The sequence below is a fragment of the Pseudophryne corroboree genome, chromosome 4 (genome assembly GCF_028390025.1).
Source record: "Pseudophryne corroboree isolate aPseCor3 chromosome 4, aPseCor3.hap2, whole genome shotgun sequence".
NCBI classification, from domain to species: Eukaryota; Metazoa; Chordata; class Amphibia; order Anura; family Myobatrachidae; genus Pseudophryne; species Pseudophryne corroboree.
Window position 1 is genome coordinate 612,705,534 of NC_086447.1, and position 23,145 is coordinate 612,728,678.

Sequence of the window (23,145 nt, forward strand, 5' to 3'; positions counted from 1 at the left end):
ATGTGCAGAGAGAGTTAGGTTTGGGTGGGGTGTGTTCAAACTGAAATCTAAATAGCAGTGTAAAAATAAAGCAGCCAGTATTTACCATGTAGCTGGGGGTGTGTTCTGCGCTCCCTATAATGGTTACTTGTATATTCAGGTATCTGTGCAGCCCAGGTTAGAGTAGGAAACTCTTTTCGGTTGTTTCCTTGTTTTGCAATCTCTAGGGGGAGGGACCAACCTTTGGCGCTACTGGTTAATACTCAGAAATGGTAGTTTATTAAAGAGTGAATAGAATGCAGTTTCGTGCAAAAAAATTGTTAAAAAATTATTAAAAAAGTCTTCAATGGTGGTTGGTAACAAGAAAATACAGTGAAATTCTGTTATCGATTTGAGGTATGTATAATTATACACAATGTATATATGGGTGTAGTAAATATTAATAAAGAAGGCAATGGGATGTGTCTAAATATGAACTTGTTTAATAGGCTAATAATTCGTTAAAATGACAATGTTATGTTATACCTTTTTACCTGAGCGCGCTCTTTGCGTTATTACCACTAACATACAGTGGGAGTAAAATTAAATAAAATAAAATAAATTGCAATAAAACAAATGACACTTTATATATGATCCATTACTTTTTATAATCATATATAAAGTGTCATTTGTTTTATTGCAATTTATTTTATTTTATTTCATTTTACTCCCACTGTATGTTTGTGGTAATAACGCAAAGAGCGCGCTCAGGTAAAAAGGTATAACATAACATTGTCATTTTAACGAATTATTAGCCTATTAAACAAGTTCATATTTAGACACATCCCATTGCCTTCTTTATTAATATTTACTACACCCATATATACATTGTGTATTATTATACATACCTCAAATCGATAACAGAATTTCACTGTATTTTCTTGTTACCAACCACCATTCAAGACTTTTTTAATAATTTTTTAACAATTTAACAATTTTTTTGCACGAAACTGCATTCTATTCACTCTTTAATAAACTACCATTTCTGAGTATTAACCAGTAGCGCCAAAGGTTGGTCCCTCCCCCCAGTATTTACCATGCACAGAAACAAAATAACCCACCCAAATCTAACTCTCTCTGCACATGTTATATCTGCCCCCCTGCAGTGCACATGGTTTTGCCCATCTCCTAACAAATTTGCTGCTACGATCAGGTCTGAATTAGGCCCATAGTGAGTGGTCAAGTCCCAATGTGCTTATTCCGAAGCCGGACGAGAATATGAGCTTCTGCAATGATCTCCGTAACTTGAATAATGTGCCTACCCAATGCCTTAGGTAAATAAGCTTATTTAAAGATTTTGGGGGAAATGTAATAGGGTGTGAGAATCAGAAAGATAGAGATTTTGGTAAAATTCTCCAGTTTTTTTAAAGTGGCAATCATTTACATGGCAAAATCAAACTGGTTTTGCCATGTAAATGATTGCCACTTTTAAAAAACTAGAGAATTTCACCAAAATATTAATAGGGGTTAATAAGAAGCACAGAAGTGCTATGTAAGTGGTGTGATTAAAATAATATATACAAAGTGATAGGGAAAATCATAAGTGTTAATAAAGTGTTAGGGTGTGCCGACCTGAAGCAGCCCAGCCATACCGACACAGGGGCCACCGCACCCCACACCCACCCCATAAATAATTACAAATATGTCTGGGTTAAATTCCCAGTGTAAGGCCACATGGTAATGGCTCCTACAGCATCTGAGAGCCAGCTTACCTGGGGATACCCCTGACTTCCCCTATGGCACTCTGGAGTCAGCAATCCCTCCTAATGCTGACCCATCCATGCCTCTCTAAATACAATGCACAAAATGGAAAGCTGCTCAATCAGATTGTAATGTCACTCAGGTGCTAAAAGGGAGGGGTAATTCTGTGTAGGAAAAAACTATGCGTTCCCTAATGCACACCGAGTGAAAAATATTACTACAGAATAGTCAGATAATACGGAGATCTTAGTTGCGTATATCTGCAGATATAGGGTTAAGCCCCCAGGCCGATCGACAAGGCTTCTCCATCACTGGGGGTCCCTAATACTATGTATGGGTCCGGGGTGCAGGACCCCACGATATCAGCACAGGTCGGCCACCCCAGGTCAGCACACGGGTGAGAATTAATAGGGGTTAATAAGAAGCACAGAAGTGCTATGTAAGTGGTGTGATTAAAATAATATATACAAAGTGATAGGGAAAATCATAAGTGTTAATAAAGTGTTAGGGTGTGCCGACCTGAAGCAGCCCAGCCATACCGACACAGGGGCCACCGCACCCCACACTGACCCCATAAATAATTACAAATATGTCTGGGTTAAATTCCCAGTGTAAGGCCACATGGTAATGGCTCCTACAGCATCTGAGAGCCAGCTTACCTGGGGATACCCCTGGCTTCCCCTATGGCACTCTGGAGTCAGCAATCCCTCCTAATGCTGACCCATCCATGCCTCTCTAAATACAATGCACAAAATGGAAAGCTGCTCAATCAGATTGTAATGTCACTCAGGTGCTAAAAGGGAGGGGTAATTCTGTGTAGGAAAAAACTATGCGTTCCCTAATGCACACCGAGTGAAAAATATTACTACAGAATAGTCAGATAATACGGAGATCTTAGTTGCGTATATCTGCAGATATAGGGTTAAGCCCCCAGGCCGATCGACAAGGCTTCTCCATCACTGGGGGTCCCTAATACTATGTATGGGTCCGGGGTGCAGGACCCCACGATATCAGCATAGGTCGGCCACCCCAGGTCAGCACACGGGTGAGAATTAATAGGGGTTAATAAGAAGCACAGAAGTGCTATGTAAGTGGTGTGATTAAAATAATATATACAAAGTGATAGGGAAAATCATAAGTGTTAATAAAGTGTTAGGGTGTGCCGACCTGAAGCAGCCCAGCCATACCGACACAGGGGCCACCGCACCCCACACCCACCCCATAAATAATTACAAATATGTCTGGGTTAAATTCCCAGTGTAAGGCCACATGGTAATGGCTCCTACAGCATCTGAGAGCCAGCTTACCTGGGGATACCCCTGGCTTCCCCTATGGCACTCTGGAGTCAGCAATCCCTCCTAATGCTGACCCATCCATGCCTCTCTAAATACAATGCACAAAATGGAAAGCTGCTCAATCAGATTGTAATGTCACTCAGGTGATAAAAGGGAGGGGTAATTCTGTGTAGGAAAAAACTATGCGTTCCCTAATGCACACCGAGTGAAAAATATTACTACAGAATAGTCAGATAATACGGAGATCTTAGTTGCGTATATCTGCAAAGTGTCTCTGTGGCGCAATCAGTTAGTGTGTACGGCTATTAACCAAAAGGTTGGTGGTTCAATCCCACCCAGGGACGTAATTGACCTTGTTAAAGCAAAGTGTCTCTGTGGCGCAATCAGTTAGTGTGTACGGCTATTAACCAAAAGGTTGGTGGTTCAATCCCACCCAGGGACGTAATTGACCTTGTTAGCGAAAGTTCAGCATTTCTACACAGCAAGTCCTCCAGATTACCTTGCAAGGTGGGTGGTTATCTAACTACAGATCGGTAACAGTATTGATCATTATGATTTGTATAGAGTGGACACGTTTTGATAATAAATTCATATATAGCTGTCCAATTACATCATTCACCAGGGGCAAGCTGGCCATCTGGCATTTTTGGCAAATTCTTGACCAGCATGCTGAGATGGGGAAGTGACACAAGGCCATGCCCCCATGACTCATTGTACCCCCGTTGTTAACATTAATAAGTTACAAGCTCCCAATTTGATTTTCCAGTTATGAAGTTTATTATGGCTAATTCAGCAAAACATCTACATTATTAAAAACCCAAGTAAACAGGAAGGAAAAAGCGAATGCATTGACTTAATAGTGTAGTAGGTTAATGTGTCATATTGTGTTAATGTGTTATACTGTACATGTTTCGCTTTCTCAAAGTTTGAATACTGTATGGCTGCTCACCTTGAATTTATGTTCTCGTTCTTTAGTGACTTTGGTGAGTAACTTCGCTTTCTGACGATTTAATGCATCCACCAGAGCATCACATTGCGCAACCAGGCAGGCTTCGTACTCCAGTCCATTTTCCTAAAAGCAAGTCAATCATGCGAAAGGTGTTAGCTATACTGAGAGAGAAGGGTGAGATGAAATCTAAAAACAAAAAACAAATATCTTGTTAAAGATGAGTATTTAGATTTGTATTTCTCAATTCTAGAATATTCTCCAAAAAGATCCTGCACAAGAATACTTTTTAAAATCTACATTTTTGTTTTGTTTACTATTATGCTCATTATTGCTGGCATCGTTATTACCAGAGTACAGTTGCTGTTTTTTTTAGCTTAACAGTATTTTATTTGTTCATGCTTAAAAATGTCAAATAGCAATACACTAAAACATTAATTCTATACAGTACTACATAAAATAAAGATATGTTTGTTATACAATATAAGCACTCCCGTGTGTATTCTTTCATGCAGAGTCATGGCTTGGTAAAATCATGCATGGTACAGTATCAAACATTGTTCAGAATTTGCCCATTAAAAAAACAAAAACAAAAATCCTCGACAGGCAGAGTTTACACATATTAAGACTTTATCCTTTATTGACACTCACATTTAGATTACAGCAAACTGGCTCTATCCTATAAAGATGTTCACAGCAGGGTTGATAAGTCCTGTCCTTTGGGTGACAATACACTGTCTGCACCTCTCCAGAGAGGGATTTAGATTGGAGCTCTCAGGTAGAGACCAGGTTAAGCTTAGAAAGTGTTGTAATCATTACAGGTACAGATATTCTCTCATATAGTATATGCTAAATAGGTGCATGTTTTTCAATTATTGCTAAATTCCATCATAATATAGACATGTGAGCTAACAGACCAGAGATTTAGGGGTCTATTTACTAAGCCTTGGATGAAGATAAAAAAAAGGATGAAGATAAAGTACCAGCCAATCCTCTCCTAACTGCCATGTTACAGGCTGTGTTTGAAAATTGGCAGTTAGGAGCTGATTGGCTGCTACTTTATCTCCATCCACTTTATCTCCATCCAAGCTTTGTAAATAAACCCCTTAATACTTCAATAACAATTTATTTATCATTTCTGTGTGGACTGCTCTGTATGTATTGAGTCCCACAATATATACAAACATTTGTGAAATATCTGTGTAGCGCTGACTCGTAACATGCCAAATACACAGCAATAAACTCATCATAAAACTCACTTTGTTTTTCCTAATAAAAGAACATTCATTCTTCCAAGGTTATGGAGGCTTTATATTCTAAATACCATAATCACCCTCTAAATAGACAATTAAAACAGTACTAGATGGTCTACAATGTAAGCAAGATGACACTAGTGTGAACTGACAATAAGTGCCATCATGTAGTCACAGCAATGTAGATTGGTGGCTTAAGGAAGCATGATGATAACAGTTTATTATTACCATGAAGTGGTTTTATGTAGGATGACAGAGAGTATAAAATAGATCTTCTCAGTGGATGTACTGTATGCCATATATGAGGATGCCGGTGGTCAGAAGCCCGGCAATCGGAATCCCGATACCGCTCAGAATCCTGACGTCAGAATCCCGACAATCACAATCCCAAACGTAAGTGTAATCCCTTAGAATGTAAACTCTCACGAGTATCCCTCATGTGCTTATCCTTTTCTTACTTTAATAATCCTCAACTGCCTAAATCCCACAGCTTTTTGGCCACCTTGGAACTTATCTCTATGTTGTTTACTGGTGTAGTTATGCTTAGTTACCCTGTATTTGTCCTATATTGTCTTCAACTGTAAGTCACTGTTTTCCTGTTTTATGTGCATATCTGCAGTATATATTAGAGTAGGCATTTTAAATGTTTGTTAGAAAGCAATTTGCTATTTACAGTAATTAAGCGCTGCGGAACCCTTGTGGCGTCATATAAATAAAGGATAATAATAATAATAATAATAATATTAATGGCTTGTTATTTTGGGCTGTATGTATAAAATTATGTTATATTGACTGTGTTTCTAATTTCTATAACCTTTATTTGAAATATAGTTAGCTGCCAGGTTAATGGAAAGGGGGGGCTCATGAAGAAGCTCTCCTGATTCAGGAGAGAAGAGGTGTGGCATGAGCCAGTGTTTGTTGAAATACCAGACAACAGCTAATGAGCGGCAGTTGGACAAGACATGGAGAAGGACAGATCATGGCCAAGAAAGCCTCCTCCGAGGGGTCCTGTGCGGGTCCAGGTTGCCTAAAGTGGACATACATAATCCTTCAGTGAATGGTGTTGACTTAGCTTTGGCTCTGAGGCCTAGATTTATGATAAAATACAAGCTGATAAACTGACATCCAATCAGCTCCTAACTGCCATTACATTACAGTACAGTTCAGGAAATCTGCCAGATTCCTGAGCTGTACTGTGATGTAATTTTAACTGTATATGTAACTCTTTTAATAAAAAGTCTTGGTATCATTATCTAATTAGGCCATTGGCCATCTTTTTTCGGGTGATTTCTTGGTGTGAGGGTATACTAACAGGTGTTAACAAAAAATACCCTGCACCGTGGAGAAAATTCCCTTGGAACATAAATGGAATTAAGAAATTGAATACAAGCATGTTTTAGGCCATATACTAAGCGCAATTGGTTTTTGTTTGTTGTAATTGTTTTGTGGGAATCCACTAACAGGGACTCCTTCCAAATTGCTGCTGGTGATCTGTTCAAGTTTAAGACATTTTGATACATATACCGGTATATATATATATATATATATATATATATATGTAAATAGATACACACAAAAATTTAAAATAATAGTGTACTCACCAGGGTCTTTACAATTGAGTAATTGTATTACTCACAACCTTAGCATGTTGATGTCTCGGCCAAACACTGGCCTTTCTCAAAACAGGATTAACACAACAGTACAGGATAGACTGTTGTGGTGGTCCTGACTTGCGAAAGGCCAGTGTTTGGCCAAAATGTCATCATTCTAAGGATGTGAGTAAACAATTATTCAATTGAAAAGTCTGTTGTGAGTGTATTCTTATTTTGAAGTTTTTTTTTTGGATATTATTGTGTTTTCCTACTGGAGTTACACTGAGTGAGTACCACAGGCTGATGTACCCGAGGAGCATGTGTGAGTACCAATTTCATAATATATATGTGTGTGTGTGTGTGTGTGTGTGTGTGTGTGTGTGTGTGTATATATATATATATATATATACACAAAAGAGGGTCCTGTACTCGCATCCAATTTTTCAAAGTGGGTGCTATCCCAACAGAACAAAGTCCGCTGAATATATTGGTATCCACACAGGTGGCGGGTGCACTCTCACAAATGTACTCGGATTCTGTAGTTGATATCAGTTGTTCTTTATTATAGCCTCATATATCGACGTTTCGACCCTTCCACAGGGTCTTTTTCAAGAAAGGCGGTATGATATCTTTATTTCATTATGTGCGAAGTTTAAACAATGCCTAAAGAGAATACAAAAATGAAAAAGACTCAGCCTCCCAGGACCCTAGAAATTGGCAGAAAAACCAATACGAACTGGGCTTCAAATGCCCTGTTCATATGGTATATATGGTGTAAGATAGAATAAAATTCCGAAAAAGACCACCTGTAACCAAGGTGTCATATATCACCAAAAAGTGTTCAAAGGCGTCACCTTAATCCCCACACCGAGAGAAATAACAATTATCCACCAAAGATTGCCTTATTTCACCCTTTTGCCCACACATGGGAACCGATTGGATATATATTTCTCATGAACAGTGACACAAAAAGCTCACTTACACATGTTCTTAAAAGCGGGATCGCAATGTGCATAGCTTGTAGGTTGTCAACATTGCATAAGGTCCTATGGTAGCTGTATAAAACATTAATTGACTGTTAAACAACGGAATAGGACACTCTCTACCATTCCAGACAAGATGATATTTATACACAATCTGCCATTACCTATAGCAATAGCTGTAAGGATATGAGGCGTCCCGGGATCATAATTTTCACTGCAGCAACTCAAACAGACCTATTAAAACAAAGTCAACTCTTCAAAGTATACAAGTCTCACGACTTCGCTCAGCAAATCCTAACAAACAGTGCTTACCGTGTATCAGAGCCTGCCATGTGTTCCCAGGACGCTTGCTGGGACCTGCCTGATCACGGAGGTATTTATACCCCCAAACCGGAAGTGCATCCTTATACATGAATTACTCAATGATCAAAAACACCAGCTCTAAGTGTGAAGGGTCTCTTCATGCTACACACACCTGCTAAATGCTGACTCACACACCGGCGAGCACCGATCCCTGCGGGTCCTCTAACTCAAAGCCCGCATCCTCGATCGCGTCTTGCGTTCCACAGTACCGGAAGCAGGACGCTATGCGTTCCACAGCTCCGGAAGTGAATGCCGTGAATCTCTAATGCGGCGGACACTCCTCCATCCTTCATACCCGCCCTACTACTCTAGTCAGTGGTTGTGTCGTGCGTTCCACTCAACATATCCATAATCCTCTATACAAGGCTCATCAGCAAAAGACTCTCTATACATATATCTAGCAACATCTAGATTCTCTTATAAAAAATGCATCAGGTGTGTAGTACTCAGCCCGCTGGACTAGTACAGAATTCAGTGACGCAGAATATGTCCCGATCTTTTGACATCATGACCCCATATTTAATCAGGATTAATAGTTTGAATTCATGCCATCAGGGACCTGGGAGGATGGGCTAACATATATTATACATACAACAAATGACTATATACAAATAACACACGATCTCTATAAAAACACCCCATAGGGGTTGTTTTCATTTAATCCTCGCGGGGACACCGTATCCAAGTGGCTAATCCAGAAGCACTCCCTCTGTTTCAGCCTCTTGGTCCGATCTCCACCAGTAACACTCGGGGGCACCCAATCTATGATTTTACATTTTAGACTAGCTACCTGATGTCGAGCCTCAATAAAATGTTGAGCCACCGGTTTGTCTGATTTGCCGCTATTTAATGCGACATGTATGGATGAGCGGTGGTTCGCCATTCGATCCCTGAAGTTGCGGGTTGTTAGCCCAACATAGAATAATCCACAGGGACATTTTAGGATATAAATGACAAAATCTAATCTGCAATGCAAATGATATTTGAGCTTAATGATGGAACCAGTATGTGGGTGGGAAAATGTCGGGCCCACCATCATTGAACGGCAGGTGGTGCAGCTCCCACAGGAGAAACAACCCGGTTTTTGCTGCAACAACTGAGTGGTAGACATCGGAGCATTGGGATATAGTATGGGTCTCATAAGCATTTGCTTTAAATTCGGTCCCCTCCGGTAAGCTAACATAGGCGTATCCATACGTGCAAAAGGTAATGCTGGATCGGTACTGACAATTGGCCAATGTTTCTTAAGTACCTTGTTGAGATGCCCCGAGTGGTTATCATACCGTGTCGCAAAAACTAGACGGTTGTCTAATTTATCTTTATTTTTGGGCTGTCTCCCTGCTACAATATCACGGGCTTTGGACAAACAGTGGGAAAGTGTTTTATGTGTGTATCCGCGTTCTAAGAAACGTTCTTTGACCTCTACGAGTTGAGTTTCAATGTTCTGTGGGTCTGAATTAATTCTTAACACTCTTAAAAATTGAGACACAGTCAGGTTTTCTTTTAATGCAGGGGGATGATGACTTGTCGCATGCAGCGTCAGATTTCTGTCAGTAGGTTTCCTATAGACCGAAGTGACAAAAGAATCCCCAACCTTACTGATGTGTACATCTAAGAAATTAATTTCAGAACTCGAGATACTTGAAGTAAACTTAATAGGGCTGTCCAGCAGATTGAGGTTATTGACCATTGAATGGAAAGATGACTCTGAACCATGCCACAACAAGAAAACGTCATCGATGAATCGACGAAAAAATAAAATTTGGTGGCCATATTGTGGGAAAATATGGGTAGTCTCGTAATTAGTCATGTATAAATTAGCGTACGACGGGGCCAAGTTCGACCCCATCGCTGTCCCCGCTAATTGTATAAAGTATTTATCTTTATACAAAAAATGATTCAAGCGTAAAACCATTTCAGTAAGTTCAATGATACATTCGGTTGGTACAACACCAGAGGGATGTAACATCAGTGCTGCTCGCACTGTTTCCAATCCACCATCATGTGGAATAACTGTATACAATGAATTAACGTCCATTGTGGCCAACAGGCAAGGCGTCTGTGTACACTCAACTTTTTTCAACTGTGACAGGAAATCACCCGTATCTTTTATATAGCTCGAACTTTTAATCACAATGGGCTGGAGGATGCTATCAACAAATTTAGCCAACGGTTGTAGCAGGGAACCTTCCGCCGCTATAATCGGTCGTCCAGGTGGTTGGATCAAGGTTTTATGCACCTTCGGTAGAGTATATAATATCGGACACCGGGGGTGCTCAACCGTTAAAAAGAAGAATAAATCATCCTCAAACCAGCCATTGTTTCGCCCTCGTCTGAGACACTCATCTATGGTGTGTTTAATCCCAGGAACAGGGTTAGAATCAACTTGTTTGTAGGTATCTATGTCGGATAACTGGCGCATGATCTCTCGATCATAGTCCTGCCAGTCTTGAATGACCACGGCCCCGCCTTTGTCCGCGGGGCGTATTACAATATTGTGATCAGCTCGCAATTTGGTAAGTGATTTCCTTTCAAGAGGAGATAAATTATCAAATTGTCTTGGTGGGGAAAAATTACTGGTATCCCTCTGGACCACCCTCAGAAATGTTTTAAGGCTGGCATTTTGTGTAGGTGGATCAAATGTAGAACTTTTTTTAAAAGGAGTTGGCGCATTCCTACTGGTTTTATCTGAAAAGAACTCTTTAAGTCGTAATTGCCGACCGAATTTAAATTGGTCAATACTACTCTCAAAGCGATTATGATGGCACGTGGGGACAAAGGACAAACCATGTGTTAAAAGCGACATATCAGCTTCATCTAGTTGAGTACTCGATAGATTGAAGACAACATTCATGTCTTTTTTGGCCTTCCTCTTCTTCGAGTACCAACTTCGTCTGGGATGTGGTCTACACTGCCTTTTTTGTTTCCCGCCATTGCTGTAGACTCGAGGCCCTGGTCCAAAAAACGTCTCTGTTGGCTACCCTCATTAAGATCAGTGTCGGACGATGAATTTGAGGAGACGAGCTCCCTGGTGTATCTAGGGGCTCGTCTTCTTCTTGGGAACCTACCCGTCTGGTTGCTCGGATTTTGGGTGTTACCTAATAGCCATCTGTACACCAAGTGATTTTTATAATCACTGGTGACGATGGCTAATTTTTTATAGAGATCGTGTGTTATTTGTATATAGTCATTTGTTGTATGTATAATATATGTTAGCCCATCCTCCCAGGTCCCTGATGGCATGAATTCAAACTATTAATCCTGATTAAATATGGGGTCATGATGTCAAAAGATCGGGACATATTCTGCGTCACTGAATTCTGTACTAGTCCAGCGGGCTGAGTACTACACACCTGATGCATTTTTTATAAGAGAATCTAGATGTTGCTAGATATATGTATAGAGAGTCTTTTGCTGATGAGCCTTGTATAGAGGATTATGGATATGTTGAGTGGAACGCACGACACAACCACTGACTAGAGTAGTAGGGCGGGTATGAAGGATGGAGGAGTGTCCGCCGCATTAGAGATTCACGGCATTCACTTCCGGAGCTGTGGAACGCATAGCGTCCTGCTTCCGGTACTGTGGAACGCAAGACGCGATCGAGGATGCGGGCTTTGAGTTAGAGGACCCGCAGGGATCGGTGCTCGCCGGTGTGTGAGTCAGCATTTAGCAGGTGTGTGTAGCATGAAGAGACCCTTCACACTTAGAGCTGGTGTTTTTGATCATTGAGTAATTCATGTATAAGGATGCACTTCCGGTTTGGGGGTATAAATACCTCCGTGATCAGGCAGGTCCCAGCAAGCGTCCTGGGAACACATGGCAGGCTCTGATACACGGTAAGCACTGTTTGTTAGGATTTGCTGAGCGAAGTCGTGAGACTTGTATACTTTGAAGAGTTGACTTTGTTTTAATAGGTCTGTTTGAGTTGCTGCAGTGAAAATTATGATCCCGGGACGCCTCATATCCTTACAGCTATTGCTATAGGTAATGGCAGATTGTGTATAAATATCATCTTGTCTGGAATGGTAGAGAGTGTCCTATTCCGTTGTTTAACAGTCAATTAATGTTTTATACAGCTACCATAGGACCTTATGCAATGTTGACAACCTACAAGCTATGCACATTGCGATCCCGCTTTTAAGAACATGTGTAAGTGAGCTTTTTGTGTCACTGTTCATGAGAAATATATATCCAATCGGTTCCCATGTGTGGGCAAAAGGGTGAAATAAGGCAATCTTTGGTGGATAATTGTTATTTCTCTCGGTGTGGGGATTAAGGTGACGCCTTTGAACACTTTTTGGTGATATATGACACCTTGGTTACAGGTGGTCTTTTTCGGAATTTTATTCTATCTTACACCATATATACCATATGAACAGGGCATTTGAAGCCCAGTTCGTATTGGTTTTTCTGCCAATTTCTAGGGGCCTGGGAGGCTGAGTCTTTTTCATTTTTGTATTCTCTTTAGGCATTGTTTAAACTTCGCACATAATGAAATAAAGATATCATACCGCCTTTCTTGAAAAAGACCCTGTGGAAGGGTCGAAACGTCGATATATGAGGCTATAATAAAGAACAACTGATATCAACTACAGAATCCGAGTACATTTGTGAGAGTGCACCCGCCACCTGTGTGGATACCAATATATTCAGCGGACTTTGTTCTGTTGGGATAGCACCCACTTTGAAAAATTGGATGCGAGTACAGGACCCTCTTTTGTGTACATAATGCTGGGGATTTTTCTCTGGTTTCCTGATACCCATCCGCGCTAATTAGTATACATGTGAATATTGACTGTATATGGGCTAAGTTGTGTTTGTTTTGTTTATTTATCCATTCATTTTTGTATGTATTTGTTTATTTATTTTATTTCATGTAAGTTTAGAGAGACGGTGATACGATTAATTTGGTATATCTAGAGTAACATTATAGAAGTGATCTAATCCCCTCAGTATGGCGCAAGAAGGAGCATATCTATTAGATGATGGGTTATTGTCTCTGGCAGAACAGGGAACCATCTCATTTACTGATGAGGAGGTGGAAAAGTTTCTCTTTGAAAAAATTGACTTTGAGTCCCTGCCAGCCGACACACCAGTCGATGTTTTCTATAAACTTATTAAACAACGCCAAAAAGAAGTTGATTTAAAACTTCATGGCCAATTTCTTTCGGAATATCATCGACGACGACAGATTCCCAGAGGATTCCGCATCACCAACACACCTACATTAGGAAGGAGTAATCCTAAATTTTGTAGTCGGTGGTGCGGAATCCTAAACAAATGTTCCTTCGATCTCATGGCTTTAGTCATAGAGGAAGTAGGGTTTGAGTTAAAAACCATCAAGATTGAAATTGAAGCTGCCAATACAACAGCAATACCATTATTAACAGAGGATAAATCCCAAAAATGGATTGACAAGCTTCAAACACAGATCGACAATTATCACCGAGACCTCGTCTCTTTCAAACGTAAAAAATTAGCCATCGTCACCAGTGATTATAAAAATCACTTGGTGTACAGATGGCTATTAGGTAACACCCAAAATCCGAGCAACCAGACGGGTAGGTTCCCAAGAAGAAGACGAGCCCCTAGATACACCAGGGAGCTCGTCTCCTCAAATTCAACGTCCGACACTGATCTTAATGAGGGTAGCCAACAGAGACGTTTTTTGGACCAGGGCCTCGAGTCTACAGCAATGGCGGGAAACAAAAAAGGCAGTGTAGACCACATCCCAGACGAAGTTGGTACTCGAAGAAGAGGAAGGCCAAAAAAGACATGAATGTTGTCTTCAATCTATCGAGTACTCAACTAGATGAAGCTGATATGTCGCTTTTAACACATGGTTTGTCCTTTGTCCCCACGTGCCATCATAATCGCTTTGAGAGTAGTATTGACCAATTTAAATTCGGTCGGCAATTACGACTTAAAGAGTTCTTTTCAGATAAAACCAGTAGGAATGCGCCAACTCCTTTTAAAAAAAGTTCTACATTTGATCCACCTACACAAAATGCCAGCCTTAAAACATTTCTGAGGGTGGTCCAGAGGGATACCAGTAATTTTTCCCCACCAAGACAATTTGATAATTTATCTCCTCTTGAAAGGAAATCACTTACCAAATTGCGAGCTGATCACAATATTGTAATACGCCCCGCGGACAAAGGCGGGGCCGTGGTCATTCAAGACTGGCAGGACTATGATCGAGAGATCATGCGCCAGTTATCCGACATAGATACCTACAAACAAGTTGATTCTAACCCTGTTCCTGGGATTAAACACACCATAGATGAGTGTCTCAGACGAGGGCGAAACAATGGCTGGTTTGAGGATGATTTATTCTTCTTTTTAACGGTTGAGCACCCCCGGTGTCCGATATTATATACTCTACCGAAGGTGCATAAAACCTTGATCCAACCACCTGGACGACCGATTATAGCGGCGGAAGGTTCCCTGCTACAACCGTTGGCTAAATTTGTTGATAGCATCCTCCAGCCCATTGTGATTAAAAGTTCGAGCTATATAAAAGATACGGGTGATTTCCTGTCACAGTTGAAAAAAGTTGAGTGTACACAGACGCCTTGCCTGTTGGCCACAATGGACGTTAATTCATTGTATACAGTTATTCCACATGATGGTGGATTGGAAACAGTGCGAGCAGCACTGATGTTACATCCCTCTGGTGTTGTACCAACCGAATGTATCATTGAACTTACTGAAATGGTTTTACGCTTGAATCATTTTTTTTATAAAGATAAATACTTTATACAATTAGCGGGGACAGCGATGGGGTCGAACTTGGCCCCGTCGTACGCTAATTTATACATGACTAATTACGAGACTACCCATATTTTCCCACAATATGGCCACCAAATTTTATTTTTTCGTCGATTCATCGATGACGTTTTCTTGTTGTGGCATGGTTCAGAGTCATCTTTCCATTCAATGGTCAATAACCTCAATCTGCTGGACAGCCCTATTAAGTTTACTTCAAGTATCTCGAGTTCTGAAATTAATTTCTTAGATGTACACATCAGTAAGGTTGGGGATTCTTTTGTCACTTCGGTCTATAGGAAACCTACTGACAGAAATCTGACGCTGCATGCGACAAGTCATCATCCCCCTGCATTAAAAGAAAACCTGCCTGTGTCTCAATTTTTAAGAGTGTTAAGAATTAATTCAGACCCACAGAACATTGAAACTCAACTCGTAGAGGTCAAAGAACGTTTCTTAGAACGCGGATACACACATAAAACACTTTCCCACTGTTTGTCCAAAGCCCGTGATATTGTAGCAGGGAGACAGCCCAAAAATAAAGATAAATTAGACAACCGTCTAGTTTTTGCGACACGGTATGATAACCACTCGGGGCATCTCAACAAGGTACTTAAGAAACATTGGCCAATTGTCAGTACCGATCCAGCATTACCTTTTGCACGTATGGATACGCCTATGTTAGCTTACCGGAGGGGACCGAATTTAAAGCAAATGCTTATGAGACCCATACTATATCCCAATGCTCCGATGTCTACCACTCAGTTGTTGCAGCAAAAACCGGGTTGTTTCTCCTGTGGGAGCTGCACCACCTGCCGTTCAATGATGGTGGGCCCGACATTTTCCCACCCACATACTGGTTCCATCATTAAGCTCAAATATCATTTGCATTGCAGATTAGATTTTGTCATTTATATCCTAAAATGTCCCTGTGGATTATTCTATGTTGGGCTAACAACCCGCAACTTCAGGGATCGAATGGCGAACCACCGCTCATCCATACATGTCGCATTAAATAGCGGCAAATCAGACAAACCGGTGGCTCGACATTTTATTGAGGCTCGACATCAGGTAGCTAGTCTAAAATGTAAAATCATAGATTGGGTGCCCCCGAGTGTTACTGGTGGAGATCGGACCAAGAGGCTGAAACAGAGGGAGTGCTTCTGGATTAGCCACTTGGATACGGTGTCCCCGCGAGGATTAAATGAAAACAACCCCTATGGGGTGTTTTTATAGAGATCGTGTGTTATTTGTATATAGTCATTTGTTGTATGTATAATATATGTTAGCCCATCCTCCCAGGTCCCTGATGGCATGAATTCAAACTATTAATCCTGATTAAATATGGGGTCATGATGTCAAAAGATCGGGACATATTCTGCGTCACTGAATTCTGTACTAGTCCAGCGGGCTGAGTACTACACACCTGATGCATTTTTTATAAGAGAATCTAGATGTTGCTAGATATATGTATAGAGAGTCTTTTGCTGATGAGCCTTGTATAGAGGATTATGGATATGTTGAGTGGAACGCACGACACAACCACTGACTAGAGTAGTAGGGCGGGTATGAAGGATGGAGGAGTGTCCGCCGCATTAGAGATTCACGGCATTCACTTCCGGAGCTGTGGAACGCATAGCGTCCTGCTTCCGGTACTGTGGAACGCAAGACGCGATCGAGGATGCGGGCTTTGAGTTAGAGGACCCGCAGGGATCGGTGCTCGCCGGTGTGTGAGTCAGCATTTAGCAGGTGTGTGTAGCATGAAGAGACCCTTCACACTTAGAGCTGGTGTTTTTGATCATTGAGTAATTCATGTATAAGGATGCACTTCCGGTTTGGGGGTATAAATACCTCCGTGATCAGGCAGGTCCCAGCAAGCGTCCTGGGAACACATGGCAGGCTCTGATACACGGTAAGCACTGTTTGTTAGGATTTGCTGAGCGAAGTCGTGAGACTTGTATACTTTGAAGAGTTGACTTTGTTTTAATAGGTCTGTTTGAGTTGCTGCAGTGAAAATTATGATCCCGGGACGCCTCATATCCTTACAGCTATTGCTATAGGTAATGGCAGATTGTGTATAAATATCATCTTGTCTGGAATGGTAGAGAGTGTCCTATTCCGTTGTTTAACAGTCAATTAATGTTTTATACAGCTACCATAGGACCTTATGCAATGTTGACAACCTACAAGCTATGCACATTGCGATCCCGCTTTTAAGAACATGTGTAAGTGAGCTTTTTGTGTCACTGTTCATGAGAAATATATATCCAATCGGTTCCCATGTGTGGGCAAAAGGGTGAAATAAGGCAATCTTTGGTGGATAATTGTTATTTCTCTCGGTGTGGGGATTAAGGTGACGCCTTTGAACACTTTTTGGTGATATATGACACCTTGGTTACAGGTGGTCTTTTTCGGAATTTTATTCTATCTTACACCATATATACCATATGAACAGGGCATTTGAAGCCCAGTTCGTATTGGTTTTTCTGCCAATTTCTAGGGGCCTGGGAGGCTGAGTCTTTTTCATTTTTGTATTCTCTTTAGGCATTGTTTAAACTTCGCACATAATGAAATAAAGATATCATACCGCCTTTCTTGAAAAAGACCCTGTGGAAGGGTCGAAACGTCGATATATGAGGCTATAATAAAGAACAACTGATATCAACTACAGAATCCGAGTACATTTGTGAGAGTGCACCCGCCACCTGTGTGGATACCAATATATATATATATATATATACCGAGCAAATAGGCACTCCATAAATAGATGATAACCACGGAGCCCTCCTCATGAAGATACACACAGCGAGGTGCCCTGGGCAGGAGCATAGCAATCCCCCCTACAGCAGCACAGGAACCAGGAGGCACTCAATGGATTTTATGAAAAAAAGTAATATATTCAAATGTGGTTATTTCATTGCTGGAAAAAAATAAATTGTGCTCTTGTGCGAACATGTATGTGTTAGCGTAGCTCGGAGCTACGTTAGATCCCATCGCACAACCGGTGAGTTGTAAGTAGTACTCACCGTTGTGGATGAAATAGCTGTGCATCAAAGTTAATTTCAAAAATTGTAAAAAAAGAGGGATATGAAGACCTGTAAAATTATTTTCTTCCAAGAAGTTGGACGTAGCCATTAATCCAGATGAGTGGATTAATGGTAACGTGCAATTTATTTTTTTCCAGCAATTAAATAACCAGACATATTTTACTATATAAGCGGTATATAGACGATCTGTTGCTATTCTGGACTCGCACTGAAGCACAATTACGGCGTTTGCTGGACAAGATTAACAGCATGGATAACCCTGTTAAATTGACATCCACGTACAGCTTTACTGATGTCAATTTTCTTGATGTACACATTAAAATCATTAATAATAAGATCAGTACATCTGTATTCAACAAACCAACAGACAGAAATTCCTTGCTTCAAAAAAATAGCTTTTATCCACCAGCACTCAGGAAAGCGTTACCCAAGTCACAGATGTTGAGGGTGGCAAGAATAACAAGTAATCCATCCGAATTGGAACCAGCATTGGATCAAGTCACAGAGCGATTTATGCAGCAGGGATACCGCAGAAAACACCTTCTAGAAACTAAAAATGAGGTAATGAGAACACCAGATCAACATTACTCCTATCTGCGCAGAAGGATGCTATTAAAAAAAAAAAAGAATCCCTTTAGTAACAGAGTTTACCACTGCCAGCTCAGTTATCCCTAAGGCTACACGGGCCCTTTGGCTGATTGTCTCAAGTGACAAAAATATCCCTTGTTTTCAGAATACCACTATTATGCCCAGTTACAAAAGGGGCCATAATTTACGCAATCTTTTGGTAAAGACAGATGTCACCAAGTGCAAACAAGGTATCCAGAGAAAGGGTTGCTTTAAGTGCGCTTCATGTACTACCTGTAAAATTTGGAATCTGGACCTGCTTTTGTACATCCAATTACTCATAAGAAGTTCCGTATCCAACATTATCTCAGGTGCTCTACGCAGTTCGTTATTTATGTATTCCAATGTCCATGCGGCTTATTGTATGTGGGACAAACCATTAGAATGTTTAAAGAGCGTATGGCGCTTCATCGCTCTGCTATCAAGGCTGCCTTGGAGAATAAAGATAACGATCAGCCAGTAGTACGACATTACAAAGCTGCTAATCATCAATTACACCAATTAAAATATATGATTGTGGATCATGTCCCTGTGTTGACCAGAGGAGGAGATCGGGCTAAAAGACTTTCACAGAAAGAGACACAGTGGATTTATCGTCTGAACTCTCTGGCCCCCCATGGGTTAAATGAGCAGATTGTCTGGAATGTTTTCTTATGAATTTTTTCTGAAAGTTACCTGTATCTATGGTAGATCATCAGCATCTAATTTTGAGTATCCATACATAGTTGTCATCTGAGATTGTGAACAACAATAGTATAATATTTTGTTTTATTGTTACTATTTACTATTTCATAGTATGTAGTTATTTTGTATCATTCATTGGCATCTAGTTATGCCTTACCCAGTAAGAGATTTTTAAACCTTAATGTTTTTTCACACTGATCACTGTACACTATTTTTCCATTTCTATCTTTATTAGTAACTGTCCCCCCTAGTGATCCACAGACGCGGCTGTATGAGGCTTCCGGCATCTGCGGTTGCCCGGCAACGGAGTGACGTGACCGGACATGAATCGATCCCCGGAGCTGCCCGGATGTCCTGCCCACGGCCTGCGGACGGGAGCCAGCGCGATGGGGCTCTTTCAGACACATTTATAAGGTAAGCGTGCACTAGTGCTCCTTGTGCACGGCATTTCACCTTGAAAAAAAATGCCCTGCGTGGCGTTGAAAAATCAGTGTAATAGAATACTTTTTCACATTTGAATACATTACTTTTTTCATAAAATCCATTGAGTGCCGCCTGGTTCCTGTGCTGCTGTTGGGGGGATTGCTACGCTCCTACCCAGGGGACCTCACTGTGTGTGTGTGTGTGTGTATATATATATATATATATATATATATATATATATTTATTTCCAGCAGTTTAAGAGAGACTGTTGTACTGTATGTAACTGTAACTGTTATATCACTTCCACCTTTTAAAAGATAAGTTCAAATCTAAGTTGTAGCTTAGTTCCATAAGTTGGGCGATCACAGGGGGTAGTATTGTTAAGGGGGGTACACACCTAGAGATGTGTGTTGAGCGATCTATCACAGACCACTCAGCACACATCCCTCCCCCACTCAGCACACAGCGTGATGTGTGCTGAGCGAGAGGGGGACGGGACGGGGGGCCGCTCACTTCACACAGCGCTGAAGTGAGCAACCTGCTAGATTGAGCCTGCATGCAGGCTCAATCTAGCACCGGCGATAGTGATGCACGGGGCGCGCGTCACTATCACTGGGGGGCATACAGTGTACACACGAGAGATCCATGTTTAATTTCTAAGCAATATAGTCAGATTTTAAGCACGGATCTCTCCTTGTGTAATGCAGAAGTTCTGAGGCCAAGGACCAGCCCTCAGAAAAACAGACAGAATAGGTTTACTCTTTGAAGAAGGATAGCCCAGAAATGTGAGTCCAGGCCCAATTCTACAGAACCAAATAAAGTTGTTGGCTCACCACCAGCAGATAATGTTACACTACTCATCACAATAAAAGTTTTAGGTGAAATTGTGGGGTTTAGTGTGAGATGAGGTCATGCCTTCTTAAACCTAACTGATATCGAGAAAGATGTATTTATGCAGAGAATATCTTAGAAGCCTGAGAGATGGAGTGGCTGTTAAATTGAATGTGGTAAATGAAAAAAAGGGCATCGAAGTCGCTAATGTGACTGGCCCTAGTGGCATGCCATTGCAAGGCAGAAAATGCAGCTAATTACAATCGACATTGGTGTTATCCTTCCCGTAGAGGATATTTTCCACAGTGGGAATACAGATTATGTTAAACTCACCCAAACCAATAGAGGAAGCAACAAGAACACCAACCAGAGTTTTCCAACAGTCTCACAAGGCAGTAGGATCAGATATCGAGTAGGCCACAGTAGTAAACATGGTTAGACTAGAGATGGAACTTGCCAAAGTAATAGAAGTAGTAGGTTCAGAGATGAGGCAACGCCATGGATCACCTACCAAGATCGATTACCTTCCCTTTGGTAGATCGATTACCTTCCCTTCAAAAGCCATTACCAGAGTCAACTTGAAGTGGATGATAGCGATGTCAATATGGTCTCATGCAAACAACCGAAGCTGTATACCGCTGAGCATAAGGAAGATGCCAAGAAAGTCACTGACTCATCCATGACAGAGAGGTTGGAATCTCTTCCAAGTAATATTTAATGTCATCCCATAGGTTATTAATGTCTGTCAATTGACCCATTACATCAAGTATAGCTGTACCTATTGTTCCGCCAATTGGCGATTTCATTGTTTCCAAAGTTATATCACAGAGGTTGGAGTGAAGCATAAAAGGGAATTCTCCTAACTCGCAAAAAATAATAAACAGAATGTATGCAAGTAATATTCTAAATATAATGTTATAAGCATTGTAGATAACAATGTTCTTATATTGTTAGAAATGTGAGGATACATATCATTTTAGGAGGAAGTATATTACATAAGTATCGCTGGTTATGGTTAGGTTGCGGAAGGGGAAAGTAGGGTTAAGCACCAGGGAGTGGGTTAGAGTTAGGCTGCACGTAGGGAAGGTTAGGTAGAGGGTAGCCCAATTACCAATATGTATCGGGATTATGACAGTTGGGATGCTGCTGTCAGTATTCTGACTGTTGACATGCTGACTGCAGTGATCCCATTCCCATCCCATTCTCAGTTAAGTATTTTTTTGTTATTGACAAAATCTAGCCATGTGTTGTTTCCAGGGGCGGATTGGGAACAAAAAGAGGCCCTGGAAAAATGTGTATTAGTGGCCCCACTTGGGCAGCACCAAAGGTGTAAGGTCTAGCCATGGGCCATGGCAGCAGCTCCCTCCCCCCAAGACTTTCCAGATAGTGGACAGGTCCAGCATCAAGGGGGAAGTTAAAAGGAAATACAATTAAATATTATGAGCACATTATATGATACACCTTTAGAATTTAGGAAACTATATAATTCTTTAGAAAGATATATTTTCTTGTTTATTACACCAACCCTATCCCAGTCACTATTCACTCAATCTTATATGTCAGCCAAGCAGGCAGAAAGAGCATACACTAGATCATCTGCAATCACAGGCTAAGTGGCAAAATAATTTTCATATATGGAAATTATTTTGCATCTTATTCATTATGTCTATAAATAGGACCACATGTCCTCAAACAAAACAGGTCCCACGGGTGCATCGGCCCACCGGGAATCTTCCCTGTGGGCCCTATGGCCAATCCGCCTCTGGTTGTTTCTCTATATTAGCTATGGGTTCGCAGGAACTTTTCATGAATGCTGATACTCAATATGTCGCATGCCAAAAATAATCAGTATAGAGCATTTTCATTTGAATACACATGAAGTAACTTTAGATGTGTTTTGCTAAGTGAAATAACTGCCTACTGTATTTGCCTGATCTTTTAATCATTCAATAAACAGGCATCATCCATCTGTATCATGACTAATTTTTTAAAAGTAAAAGGAGGATAAAAACATCCCTATGTAACATGATCACTCATGTAACAATCCTTCTTACACAATGGTGTGTTGCGTAACTTTTTTAATGCACCTGCGTAAGGGAGATATAATACCTGGATTTGCTGAAGTATGTTCTTTAGCTGTACCAAGAATTCTTTGGCTTCCTTTGCTTTATCAGACACTCCACTCAATGCCTGCGAAAGCTGTGCCTGTATAAGAAGATAAAATAAAAGATAACAGATGTGAGCATCATTTCCATCTATTAGTATTCAAAGAAGTTTTACGTGATTGCTGTGCTTTGCTTGTAATTTTCTATATGTGGCTCTAAGCATACAAATGTAGCAGTGTCATGAGTAATCTATATATCCACTCACCCTAAGTGGAATCAAAAACAACCTAATTCATTTTGCAATTCATGAAGAAACCTTTTTTGGGAAATAAAGACACTGAAAGACCTTTTGAACTCATTGTGTGAATAGGTGAAATGCAGCTATATATTTTTTCATCACAACCCAATACTTCACCCATGTTCATTTCAGTTTGATTTCCATTTTATTATACATTTAAATAAAGCTAATAGGAAGAAGCATGTCCTTACATTTTTTCTGCCTGGGA

At 40.7% G+C, this 23,145-nt stretch overlaps 1 protein-coding gene across 1 annotated transcript in view; it reads right to left on the reverse strand.

The window, feature by feature from the left end:
* Window positions 1-23,145, reverse strand: part of TRIM67 (tripartite motif containing 67) — a 310,592-nt gene that overhangs the window by 114,252 nt on the left and 173,195 nt on the right. The window contains exons 2-3 of the mRNA XM_063917642.1: window positions 22,644-22,739; window positions 3,964-4,086 (exon numbers count right to left, since the gene is read on the reverse strand). Of these exons, the coding sequence (XP_063773712.1) occupies window positions 3,964-4,086; window positions 22,644-22,739 (219 nt within the window). The remainder of the gene's footprint in view (window positions 1-3,963; window positions 4,087-22,643; window positions 22,740-23,145) is intronic.